The following is a 13813-nucleotide window of genomic DNA, read 5'->3' on the forward strand; positions in this document are numbered from 1 at the left end:
GACAGAGACAGAGACAGAGACAGAGACAGAGACAGAGACAGAGACACAGAGAGAATATCCTGATAAGACAATGTGGATAAGAAGCAAGGCTCAGGGAAAGTCCTCCTGAATTTGAAATCATGAGAGCACAGATTTAGATTAAGAGCTGGAAGTAACCTTAAATGTCATAGAATTCAACACCTTTATTTTATACAAGTGAAATGATTTATCCAAGGTCGGTCACACAAGGAGTAAATGACAGATTTGGGTATGAATACCCTTATCCTCTAACCAAATAGAATATTCTTTCCATTGTTCTATACCATATGGGCTTCATTACAGTCTTATAACTTAATAGTTAATATGGGCACTTCCCCTATGTGAGTCTTATTATTTTCATCTTCCAAGAATTGATGAAAATTTTAGTTGAATAGATTATGAAGAAACTATAAGTTTTCTTTCCCAATTTTGGGAGAAAAAAGGAAGATAATAGAAAAGAAAAATTATTAGCCAGTGATCTTGATTTAAAATTCTGACAAAAAATCTAGAACAAATTGTTAATATACAGTTGAATAAATAGAAAAGGAATCAATGGTCAGTAAGAAGCAGTATGGCATCATCATGAGCTGGTCAAGTGAGGTTAACTCCATTCCCTTTTAGGACAACATTACTAGACTGATAAATTTGGTCAGTAGATTCTCTACCTCTAAAAGTTATCAGTGATGTCAGCAAGCAGAGCAGCCTGCCCTGCTGTCTAATAGCTGTATGTGTGCTAAAAATAGTTGTCAGGCTGTTTTCCTTGAATGTCTTTGTGACCATATCAATAGAGATCAAAAGTAAAAACTCAGTTGAAGTCCACTGTAAGAGAACTTATATAGGATACTCTGATAGAATTCTCAAATGTTCAAATGTATTTGAGATCTCATGGATTTAGTAGATCAAAACCCAGGTATGCTTGCTCATCCTGAGAAAAAATATTTTCCATAGATAGTCCATCCATTGAGAGGGTTCCAGTGGAACAACCTGACTGTGCCATTTGCTAATCTTCGACCTAGCTCTACCACTTGCTTTTCTCTCTTTCTAACACAACGTTCCATGATGACATCATTCATTCTTGACCTTCAGAGATCTAGACTAGTTATAAACTTCATTTTGCTCACCATTTTCTTAAGTGTGATAACCATTTTAATACTTCAAAGATTATTATCCTCTGGTAGAAAAAGAAAAATATGAGAGATTTCTTGCCCTGTCTCTGCCACTCACCCAACAATGCTTCCAATGATCTAGACTTTACCACCATGACTCAGTTGCCTATTCACCCTACGATATCTCACCATCAGCAACCATCTCACCACCATCACACCAAGTCTTTTTCTTCTTTTGGTGAGTTCCTCTTGGAGTTTCCATTTTGAGAACAGGTGAGATTGATCAATTTTATTCTCTCAGCTAGACTTCTTACTCTACCACTAAGCCCAATGTTAGGGTACCTTCCCCCAACTCCTTTCAGCTCCCTTTTATGTGTCTCCTTCACCCATTGCAATTTAAGTTCCATGAGGGTAAGTGCTTACTTTTTTTGCCCTGGATCCATACCCCTAAACTTTGCAAGGGACCTGATAAACAATGAACACTTAAATGCTTGTGGCCTGCCAGCCTCAAATCTTCCTGACTCTAAGTCCAGTCTTCTGTCTACTCATAAGAAAAAGAAAGATAGAAAGCTAGACAGACCATTTATTTAGGACAAATACTATATTCCATCTAAAACAAAAGAATAAGAAAATGAAACCATTCAAGGAACTTAAATTCAAAACACGAGACATATAACTACAATCTAAAACAATAGACATAGTGGGAGGGGGAGGGCTACTGATGCATAGGTCAAGTAGGCCAAAACAATCTGTCATCATGGGTGGGACATAATAAGGAGATTTGTGGTGAAGATTCATCAATTATTTACTTGATCTTAGCATGGAATCATCCTCAGGAGGCAATAAAGCCATGGAGGGAGACCCTTAAAGAGCAAAACAAAGGTCTATAGTATTGGGAAGCCAGGAAGTACCACCCTCTCATTTATAGAGTAGAAAAATTGTAGTCCATGATGGTGATGTGATTTACCAGAGATGGCTCAGGAAGAAATCTTAGGTTGATACAGGGAAGATGCTGTGTTTGGAAAGAAATTTTGTGGAAGGAAAACTATTGTTTGTGCTTATCTGGGGAAATTTTGTTGTACTAAGTGATTTGATTCCAGGATGAGAGTGGCCTTGGGTTTTAATCCTTTTCTACAGATTCCCCCTTCCCCCAGCTTCCAGTTTCCAGCTACCTGACCTTGCCCACTGATGCTGGAGGGACAGGATAAGACATGATGAACTTAGAAGTTATGTACCTTTGGACAGGAAGGACTAATACATAGCTTGCCCATTGGAAAATACTTGAGTAAGGTACTAGACTAGACTACTCTCCAAGGGCCATGCTCTATCCAACCCACTATAGAAGTATATTTAAAAAGAAGCATAGTTCCTTCTTGCTTCTTTTTGACTCTACCTTCCACCTTGCAAAGATGGCTTTCTCTCACTTTCTTTCCTAGGTCACATGCTCCCAACTCCTAGGAGTACCATGGGCCCCATGCCATGCGGTCAAACTAAGCCAGCTATCTGTCTGTCTGTCTGTCTGTCTGTCTGTCTCTCTTTCTCTCTGTGACCCCCCCTCGTCAAAATTCACCTAGCCTGGTCTCAAGGTGCTTGTTGCTTTTCTAGGAATTTTAAGTTGTATACTTTGTAAGCCTTCTATAATAAACCCTGAGCAGTTTAAATTCTCAGGCCTTATGTGAATTCATTCACTGTTCAAAGAAACTCTCAATCTTCATCTCTCTCTCTATTGCTAATGGAGACCCCAATTCTCATCTACAACAAGGTCATTTAGGCCAACCTAGAACTATCAATCTAAAGAAAGAATTCCCTCCAAGACAGATCCTCTAGTGATTATATTTTCAAAGACAGAGACTTCCTCTTCCAGAGACAGACAATTCTGTTTTAACAGAAGTTAGATTATCAAGGTAGATTTTATGCAAATTCAATTGCAAATGATTCCAAGTAAGTTCCAGGAGGAAGTGTAAGGTTTTATAATTGTTAACCCACCTTCCAGAGTGGTAGGGAGGATTAAATAAGATAATGAATGTAAAACCTGTATTGTAAGGGGAAAAATACATAAAAACTTTAGGAGGAGGCTGTTATGCTATGATTCAAGGGACACCCTTTGCCTCAGGACTAGCCTGAGGCAGAAAGAGAGAACTGACAAAATTTGTTTTTTGAAAATCCTAAATCCTGCTCCTCAGGTCTGTTTTCCCTAGCATAGATCAATGAGCATAGGCACCTATGTGTCTGGCATTTGCTTTGTTCTTAAGGCATAAAGACAATATGAAACTGCCCATGTCCTCAGGGAGTTTGCATTCTAGTTAAGATGCTATAATTTTAATAATAAAAAGCAAGAATAGCAATGATAATAGCTACAATTTTATGGCAATTAAGGATTAAAATGAATACAAATGAATATATTTATATTTATATATATAATTATGTTTATACATATATTTGCAAATATATGTATATATTTATGTATTGGATATGTTCATATACATACACATACATGTAAAATCTTATTTGAGGCTCATAAAAACCCTCTAAGGTAGATGTTACTATTATTCCCATTTTATAATAAACAGTCTAGGGGCAGCTAGATGGCACAGAGGATAGAGCAACAGACCTGGAGACAGGAGCACCTGAATTTAAATCCAGACTCAGACACTTAATAATTTCTTCATCTGAAAAATGACCTTGAGAAGGAAAAAGCAAACCAATACAGTATCTTTGCCAAGAAAAGCCCAGATGAGGTCACAAAAGGGCTGAAAAACACTTAAACAACAATGATAACACAATGATTATAATGATAATACTTAAAATTTATATAGTACATTAAGTTTTTTGAAGTATTATGTATGTATGTGTGTGCTAAATTGTTTCACCTCACAACATTCTTGTGAGTGTTCTTATTCCCATTTTACAAATGAGAAAAATGAGACAATGTTAAGTGATTACCCAGGATCACACAGCTAAGTCAGTATCTGAGGCAGATATTCTCTATTTCAACTCCAGTGTTTTTATCCAATGTGACATGTAGCTGCCATACATATGTACAAATCAATCCTTTAACCAAGAAACATTTATTATCAGTTATTTGCCATGCCCTTTTCCAGAAGCTTGAATTAAAAATTAAGAAAAGGGCAATCAATAAAAGGCATTAAACTCTCAAGGAGCTCAGATTCTAATAGGAAAGATAATAGGTAAATAAGAATATAGAATGTATACATACATGCATACACACAGATTATGGAAGACAATCTCAGAGAAAAGGCAAACTAAAAATCATTTGAACGAGAGAATAGTAGACTAGAAAAATTCAATTAAATTTGACTTGCATTTATTAAATCCCAGCTATAGACAAAGTACTGAGATAAAAGAAAAAAAATAAATAAGGCAAAATAAGAAACCTTGAAACAGATTCTGACTTCTTTGATGAACTTACTTTCCAATGAATGGAGGAAAGAAATCACTTAATCCAATATCTCCCTCTCCATCATTTTAGAAATAGAAATCTGATCTTCAGAAGGATCGGATCACAGAACTACCTATTAAAAGAATCTGGACCATAACCCAGAAAATTCAATCACTCAACAAATATTAAATAAGCACTTCATATGGGTAGACATTGTGCTGAGTTTTGAGTTTGGAAAAAAGATAAAAACCTAAAACCCTAAAAAAAGGAGCCTAAAACTAATGAGAAGGCAACACATAAATAAGTAGATACATACAGAGTATGTTAGAGAGAAAAGCTCAAATGGCTCAGAGTATTGAGAAAGCATCCTTTGAGCAACATCTTGAAATAAAACAGTGATGTCAAGAGGTGAAAATGAGCAGGGAGAACATTCCAGGAATGGAATATAGACAGTATAAAGTCACAGAAATGGGAGATAGAATATCATGTGAAAGAAATAGCTTTTAAAGAGACCTAAATGCCAGAGGACTATATTTTTAATACTGAAGGTAAAAAGAAGCCAGTGAATGTTACTGGTTTGGAGATTACATCTTCACATGTATACTTTAGGAAAATCATTTTGGCAACTGTATAAAGGATAGATTGCAATGGAGAGAGAGACAGGAGGTTGGAGACAGCAGACAGGAAAATTAGACTATTACCATAGTCTAGGCCAGAGGTAATGAGGATTTGGATAAAGGGGGGGGGGGGTGGTGGCTGTTCAGATAGAAAACAGCCAATAAATGTGAATGATGGTGTGGGAATGAATGACAAGAAATGGAAACAGATTGGAGATATACATACATATATATATATATATATATATATATATATATGGTGAAATATAGTGAGGAACCTACCTAGAATGATGTTGTAGTTAGGAAGCTGAGAGGGTTAGAGGATGGTGGTATCCTCAACAATAATGAGGAAATTGGTAAAAATGATGGTGATAGGGAATGATAATAGGTTTGAGTTGAGAAAAGTTAAGTCTGAGCTGCTTATAGAAAGAACATCCAGTTACAAATTATTCCCTCTTCCCCTCTCACCAAGAAGCTTGTCTACATAAGAGTTATTTTTCTGGAATATCAACAATAATGACAATGTGACATTCAGAAAAAATAATCTCTACTATGTGTTAATCCCTGAAAGTAATTAATAAAATCAGGTAGAATCATAGATTTAGAACTAGAATGGACCTCAAAGGGCACTGAGGTAAAAACCCTCATTTTAAATATGAGGAAACTGAGATCCATAATAGTTATGTAACTTGCCCAGGTTCATATAAGTAGTAAATATCTGAAGTAGGATTTCAACTCAGACCTTGTTGACTCCATGAGTAAAACTCTATCTGTTGTAAATGCTCTCTCTCTTCAAAATATCTGAATCTAATTACAGTAAATCAAAAAATATTTATTGAACCTTTAGAATAATGGAAGATAATGGAAGCCTGCCTTGCTATGATCCATGGGGTTGAATACAACTGAACATTTGAAAAACAACATACTAAGTAGACAGTCCAGACATAGAAGTTGAGGAGCACATAAAGATCATGGAATTATAAATTCTCCTCATTTTACAGGTGAAAGTAAGACTTAGAAAAATTAAGTGACTTGTCCAAGATAACTCAAGTAGCATGGCATAATTGAGTTTTGAATTTATATCCTGTGACTCCAAGCCCTAAGTAAACAAATCCTTCAGTAGATAAAGACAGGAATGCATATAAGTAATATTGAATTTGGACTGTCCCAAATACAGAAGATAAATGCAAAGGGCCATGGAAGCTCAGAGGAAGATGAAATAACTTATTTATGAGTAGGGTACTTAGGAAGACTATGTAGACAAACTAAGATTTGAATTAGATATTGAAAGGACCAGTGTTTTCAAAAGCAAAATCTGAGCTGGAGGGGCAGTTAGGTAGCACAGTGGATAGAGCACCAGCCCTGGAGTCAGGAGTACCTGAGTTCAAATCCGGCTTCAGACACTTAATAATTACCTAGTTGTGTGACCTTGGGCAAGCCACTTAACCCTATTTGCCTTGTAAAAACCTAAAAAAAAAAGTCTGAGCTGGGAAGAACTTCAATAGAAAAGCAACTGTGAAATATATAGAGAGTAGGATGAGTACTCCAGTGCAGTTGAAGTACAGTGCATGGCAAGGGGGAAGAGTTGCAAATATATTTGGAAAGATAGAATATGAATCAAATTGCCAGAGTATTTAAAAGACCTAGGAAAAAACAATAATGTCCATTTGGAGTATCAAAAGTCAAATATATTAAGAGAAATGGGGGAAAGCTGAAAAATGGATACCTAGTAGCACCAGAAATCAAACAATGAGACAGAGCAGTAATCATCAAAACTAGATGATACTGGCTAAAAAAAAAAAAAGAGAGAGCTCAATCAGTGGAAAAAATTCAGGCACATGAAATACAGAAGCAAATTAACACAGGAAGTTTATATGTGCCAAAACACTAAGACTCAAACTGTTTAAAAGGATTCATTTTTCAAGAAAGATTGCCAGAAAAAATGTAATCTGGAATAAATGAAGTATAGACCTACATCTCACACCATATACAAAGATAAGCTCCAAAAATAAGAGTTTAAATACAAGGTGAAATCATAAACAAATTAGAGGAGCAAAGGAGAAATGTACTTTCAGACTTATGGATAGAGGAAAGCTGAAAACCATAAAAGGGATACAGAGGACCATGAATGATAAAATAAAACCTTTTGATTTCCTAAATTGTTTTGAAAGTTTTTGCATAAATATAGCCAATTGTGCTAAAATTAGGAAGAAAACAAGTTTGGGGGGAAATATTTGCAGCAAATTTCTCTGATAAAAACTTCCTCTCCAAAATATGAAAAAAAGTACTTTGAATTAAAAAAAATAAGATTAATTCCCCAGTAAATAGTCAAAGGTTATTTTAAAACAAAGAAATCCAAACTCAATAACCACATGATAACAAAATGCTCCAAATCAATCATAGAGAAATGGCACAGTAGATAAAGTTGGGGGGGGGGTTGTTGTTTGTTTGTTTGTTTTTTGCAAGACAATGGATTTAAGTGACTTTCCCAAGGTCACATAGCTAGGTAATTATTAAGTATCTGAGGTCAGATTTGAACTCAGGTCCTCTTGACTCCAGGGTAGGTGCTCTATCCACTGTACCACCTAGGGACCCCCATAGGTAGATTTTTAAATTTGGAGTCAGAAAGAATTTAGTTCAACTATCTTGCTATGATTGGAGAAGATGGGAAGTGAGTTGCAGAAAACTACTTCCAAATCCTCCCTTTAAGGCGTTTAGGACAGCTATCTCATAATTTCCTACTAACTACCCTTCTGGACTTCATCATCATTTCTTCCAGAAAATCACAATTATGTAAGATCTCAACCACCCTGATGCTTATATCACTTCAGTCCCTCCCTCCCTATGGTTAGAAAAACTAAAAAATGGACATTGGAGAGATGCTTCCATATATCTGTTTAAAGGAATGATCACCTCACAGTTTCCTACCAAGTGCAAAAAAGATATTCACCCCATTTTGCCTATAAAAAGGTAAGTCCTCCCAAAGATAAAATCACTTATCCAAGGTAACACAGTCCTGAGATTAAATCCAGGTCTTAACTCCAAAGATGTTCTCTGTACTCTACCATACTGTGCCCTCACAAGACTGACTAGGCTCAAACCTTACTAAATTCACCAATCAGAGTTCTTGTTTTCTACTAGGTGCCACTGTCTCAGTGCTCTGGAGTAGCATATAAATAGTTTGCAAAATAACATAATTAGTTAGTCGGTCTCAGAGAGCTAGCTCCAGGCCAGAGACTCCCTTCAGCTAACCACAGCACAACACAGATCCCTGCTAATCAAAGATCCTGGGGCCTGTCATTATAAATCTCTGGGTTTTCTGGTAAAGCAGAAAGACTATCTGTGCTTCAAGGCATTCATATCCTTGTCCAGGCTATAAATAGTGAAGGATTACTATCTCCAAGTTCTTTGTTATTCTGTTGTTTTGGTATATTGTACCCTTCTATCAAACTTCTAGATGGTGCTCTGGGGACAAAACAACCTGTCCAGTAATTGCCACTGGTCATACTAGCCCTGGACCTAGAGATACTGGGCTCAGGGGTAAAGACCAAACTAAGCTATTCCTAGTACTGAACCTTTAGCACATAGCTAACTGTAATATATCTTAATTCATGAAACATTATTAAACAGAATGCTTAAAGTTAGGACAGAAAATGCTAGTCTATAGGATATTAGAGCTAGCACAATCCTTATAACATAAAATGTTAAAACATACAACCTTACAACTGAGGACATAAAGTATTAGAATAAATAGGGATTAGGGATAGAAGAGAGAAACAAGAAACCTGGAAGAAATTTCTGAAAATTATGTTAGGAGATTGAATGCTAGAGTTGGAAGGAACCTTAGAATATATATCATTTAGTCAATGATTATGTGATGTTCTATACTTTTCATTTTATAGAGATAGTGACTGAGACCCAAAGAGGGGAAGTAATTTGCTTAAGGACACACAAATGACATCCAGTGGCAGAATAAAAATGGGAACTCAAGTCTCTTAAATCTTAGTCCAGTACATTTCCCTAGTGACTTATTTCTGTTCTCCCTCCAAACAAGGTTAGTCCTTGACAAAACACTCCTTTCTTTCTCTATGCCTCATTTATGCAAACCTGTAGGGATTTGCTCTTCTTTCTCCATTTGAAAAGTCCTACCTCTACAGCAGGGGAGTATGCCTTCTTATATTGGCTCAGAAGAGCCAATTGTTATATTTTCATGGTAATAACATTTTGGAAATAAAGTACAATCAGAGACTGAATTCTTTGTTGTTCTTGATGGTCTAAATAAGAAAGTAATATAGAATATATTAATAATGCAGATTAAGCTTCCATTTTTCCCCAGAGAGCAGGTTATTAAACATTTACCAGGATACCCCTTACTCTGCCCCTACTCAAATTTTACCTAGCTTTCAAGGCCTAGTTCAAATAGCTCATTTTTCTTCCCAGAGGATAAATTCTACATTATTTCCATGGCATGATAAAATGCCAGGGATGCTTTTGCAGAAACTGTAATCTGTATCTGGGAAGTTCATTCCATCAATGACTCAGAAAATTCTAAAGACATCATGTTTCCTAAAGTGACACTACTAATTATATGTTGGGTGAGATGTTTGGAGGGGAGGAGAATAGAAAGGGGAATGAGAGACTGGGGACTAGATGTAGTCATCACATAAAGGTAGCATAGTTTCATCAAAGACAGGTTATGAAACAATACTAATCTTTCTTTCAATCTCTCTCTCTCTCTCTCTCTCTCTCTCTCTCTCTCTCTCTCTCTCTCTCTCTTGACAGGGTCACTTCAGATATAAATCAAGAGAATGCTGTAGGCAAAATTTACCTAGATTTTAGAAATGCATTTAACAAGATCTCTCATATTATTTTATTGGAAAAAATGTGAGTTAAGATGTGATATAATCAAATGTATTATGAACTATTTGAATGACCAGAGTGAGTCATTAATGATACAATGTACAATTAGAATCTTCTAGTGAAAAGTAAAAAAGATATAAACTTAACCCTATGCTTTTTAAATTTTTTTATTAATACCTTTGATAAAGTCATAGATGTCAGATGTAAAAAGTTTGCAGTTGACACAAAAGCAGGGAAAGATAGCCTATATTTTGGGGATAATAGAAGTTTGGATCTAAAATGATATTAATAAGCACAAACATTAGGCCCAAGTCAAGAAAATGAAATTTATTGGGGATTGATTAAATATAAAACAATACACAAGGGCTCAAAAATTAATTTCACATGGGAGCTGCATGAATAGACAGAAGGTTCTCAGAAATGATAGATATGACTTCAAAAGTATAATGAGAGATTAAAATACTCAGTTGCTTTGAAATGGGTTGAATGTCAAGAATAAGAGAAGCCATAGTGGTTGAATGCAAATTGTATTCATATTATGACTTGTTTAATGACTCTTTATGATTAGTTCCAAGCAGCATATTTTTTGGAAGAACATTGACAAGTGGGAGCTCATCCCTTGAAGAAAGCAATGGGATCTTAAGCAAAGAGAAAGCATAATGGACCTTCCCAATGAGGAAATTCTCTCTACCATGTAGGTAAGCTAAATTACTGCAAAAAATAATCTTAGAGGGGTACCAAGAAGGTTACTAAGAAGGAAAAGTTATGTGAATTCCTCAGGGTCACATAGCCAGTATGTGTCAAAAGTAAAAGACTAAAACCTAAACTTTTTTGTCACTGAGTCTGGCTCTTTATCATAATGAATATTACTTTTTTCTTTATAGATTCAAATAATTTCATTATATCACTATAACTTCCTTTTGAGCACTCCCTCCAATAGTATATTCTGCAGCACATTGATGCCCTTCTAATATTATGCAACTCAATTTCTAATTATGTGTAATTCTCTTCCCTAATTCTTTTTTGGTATTTCTTAGTTCCTATAATTCTTCTAATCTTCTAAAGAGGCTCTTAATAGAGATGTTGATTTAAGTTTAGAACAGAGAACAGTTTCCTATTGAACAGAGCTATCCAAAAATTAAATGGTCAAGCTTGAGAAATGGGAAACCATTTGTTAGGGCTGATGTAGAGTGCATTGCTAGCCAGGCTCATATTGGACTAGATAATCTCTGAGGTCCTCCCTTTTCTCCACCTGCTCTCAGATTCTATGGTTCTGTGAAATCACAGGAAAACAAATCTCTCCTTTTGTTTTCAGGTATGATTAAATTCTAAGTTTGAAAGATGTAGGTTGCTCCTCTTCCATTGAATGAAACAAACAACTTAGTAACTAAATCTCATATATAAATATACACACATGCACATATAACACACACATAGATAGAAAGAAAGATAGATAGATAGGTAGATAGATATAAAGGAGGAAAAGAAGGGGAAAATATAAATGTTATGTGTGTATATATATATATATATATAATCATATATCTTTTCACTTCTTTTCCTCTTTAATAATTTCATTCCTAACAAAATCTCCTTATTTGCTTCCAGTAAGAGGTTGCCCAGTCCTATTGATTTACTTGATGTGTTCTATCTAAGGAATAACTTAGTTAAACAGAGACAAGGTTATCCTCAGATGTTTGGATACCAGGAGATGAATTTTGCAGGCACATCAGCTTATCCAGTCTATGTCCTCAAGTGGGTTGGCAATAAATGGGAGTATTAGGATCTGTGATAACCTAGAGTAAATCTAAACTGATGAAACTGAATTCTTGAAATCTTGAGGCCATGCTACCTTACCTCACTTTGAAGTAATCATAAAATATGAATGAAACACTGAAATGAGTAATTATATCCTAACATCAATTACAAAATATTTTCCATTTCCTATAAATAACACTCTGGTACAAGCAAATGTTTCTTTACAAGTGATTAGCTGCTGAACTAGATGGTTAGAGAATAGAGAAATGAAAAGCTAAAGTATTAGGAATTTCTTCTCATTGAAGATTAATTAGAAATGAAGATTTCAACCCCTTTCAAATTAAGATATAAATTACTGGGAGTAAAAGGATTTCTGCTGTAAAAAAATCTATTTGTATATATCTTTCCAAAGAGCATATTTGTTCTGTAAAAGTAGACTCACCTTGTAAGAATGGCAGAGATATCTTTTAGGTGTCTATAGTATAATATAATGCAAAATTCTGACCTGCCTAGTTGGAGAGTAATTGAAAGGTGACTGCTTGAGAGGTATGAAGAGAAAAGAAAGAATAATGTAGAACTCCAATAAAAAGGACATAAACTTCCTGCTTGCTTTAAAAGAGGTGGACTGCAAAATGGGAGAGCTCCTCAGAAGAGAGTAGAAGACAGTAGGTTACTACTTCCAAGATCAGATTTAAAATACCATACTATTACTTTCATACCTGTGATTTCATTGGTTCCTCCATTGGTGTGCTTAAAGCGATCTCCTTCCACACGAACACTGGGGCACAGCACATCTGAAGAAGGACCAAAGCAAAAGGAACAATTACTAACCCAATGAACACATGGTCACCAGGCTGAGCATATTAAATCTTATTCCATGGCACTGTCTGTCCACAAAACATTTTGGGGGCACCTCTTGCAATGCCGTAGGGGAAGTACTGGGTTTGGAAAAAAGAAAAGACAGGTTTGTATCTTATCTAAGACACTGACCAGTTGTGTGACCTTAAACACATCACATCCTTTTTCAGCTTCAATTTTCTCATCTTAAAAGTGGTAACTTTCTCATCTTAAAAGTAGTTCCTTTTTCCTTGTGTTATTGTGAGAGTCAAATAAAATGAAGCATGTCAACATGCCATTTACTATTATTTAACCTATCATGTCATATTGTGAATCACTGCTGTATGTACTAAAAATCAATATTACATGATCAAAAGAAAATTATTTTTAGAATCAGTAGTTCAAATCCTATTTCTGCCTTTTATTAACCATTTCATCTTTGGGCAGCTAAGTCACTTAATTTCTTTGTAACCTCAGTTTATTATCTGAAAAATGAGTCATTAGGTTAGATAACGGAAATAGTAAGAATAGTTGTTAAATATTGCCGACTGTCTGCCAAACACTATGAGAAGTATTTTATAATTAGCCTTATTTCTTCTTCATCATAATTATTATAACTAGTATTTTATTTAGCATTTATAGTCTTTTTATTATTTTCGTCTCCAGCACTTATCACAGTATCTGTCATTCATTAGAAATTTGATAGATATTTACTAGATTCAATTGGGTTTATATAGGGCTTTAAGGTTGAAAAGTCCTTCAAATTACAATTCTACTTTATTCACACAACTTTGGAAGATATGCTTCTTTATTGCACCTGCTTTACAGATGAAGAACCTCAGGCAAGCAGAGGTTCAATGACTTGCTTGTGATTAGGATCTGAGTTCAGATTTCAGCTCTTCCAAACTGTAGGTCCTTTGCTTTATTCATTATTCCACTTTCTGCCTCTAAAGTTACTTACAATTCCAAAATTATTAGACCCTACTAGACTCTAAGCTCCATGAGTGTAAAAATTATGATTTACAACAATTGTGTCTTGGCATATATAGTTTTCTTGATTGTGTTTATCTTATCCCAGACTATTTTATACAAGACTTCCCATGTTTCTCTGAATTCTTATTATTTATCATTTCTTTCTGTATCATAATAATCCAATCAGTGGCAGGTTACCCAAAGGTCAAACTACTACTACCATCTGTAGCACTGTTTGTCTCAGATTC

At 35.2% G+C, this 13813-nt stretch overlaps 1 protein-coding gene across 2 annotated transcripts in view; it reads right to left on the minus strand.

Annotated features, from left to right (window-relative positions):
• The window catches only part of COL22A1 (collagen type XXII alpha 1 chain), a 665867-nt gene that overhangs the window by 562500 nt on the left and 89554 nt on the right, over nucleotides 1-13813 (minus strand). For both annotated transcript variants that reach the window (XM_074202703.1, XM_074202704.1), the window contains exon 3: nucleotides 12476-12550. In XM_074202703.1, the coding sequence (XP_074058804.1) occupies nucleotides 12476-12550 (75 nt within the window). The remainder of the gene's footprint in view (nucleotides 1-12475; nucleotides 12551-13813) is intronic.

The sequence above is a fragment of the Macrotis lagotis genome, chromosome X (assembly GCF_037893015.1).
Source record: "Macrotis lagotis isolate mMagLag1 chromosome X, bilby.v1.9.chrom.fasta, whole genome shotgun sequence".
Lineage (NCBI taxonomy): Eukaryota > Metazoa > Chordata > Mammalia > Peramelemorphia > Peramelidae > Macrotis > Macrotis lagotis.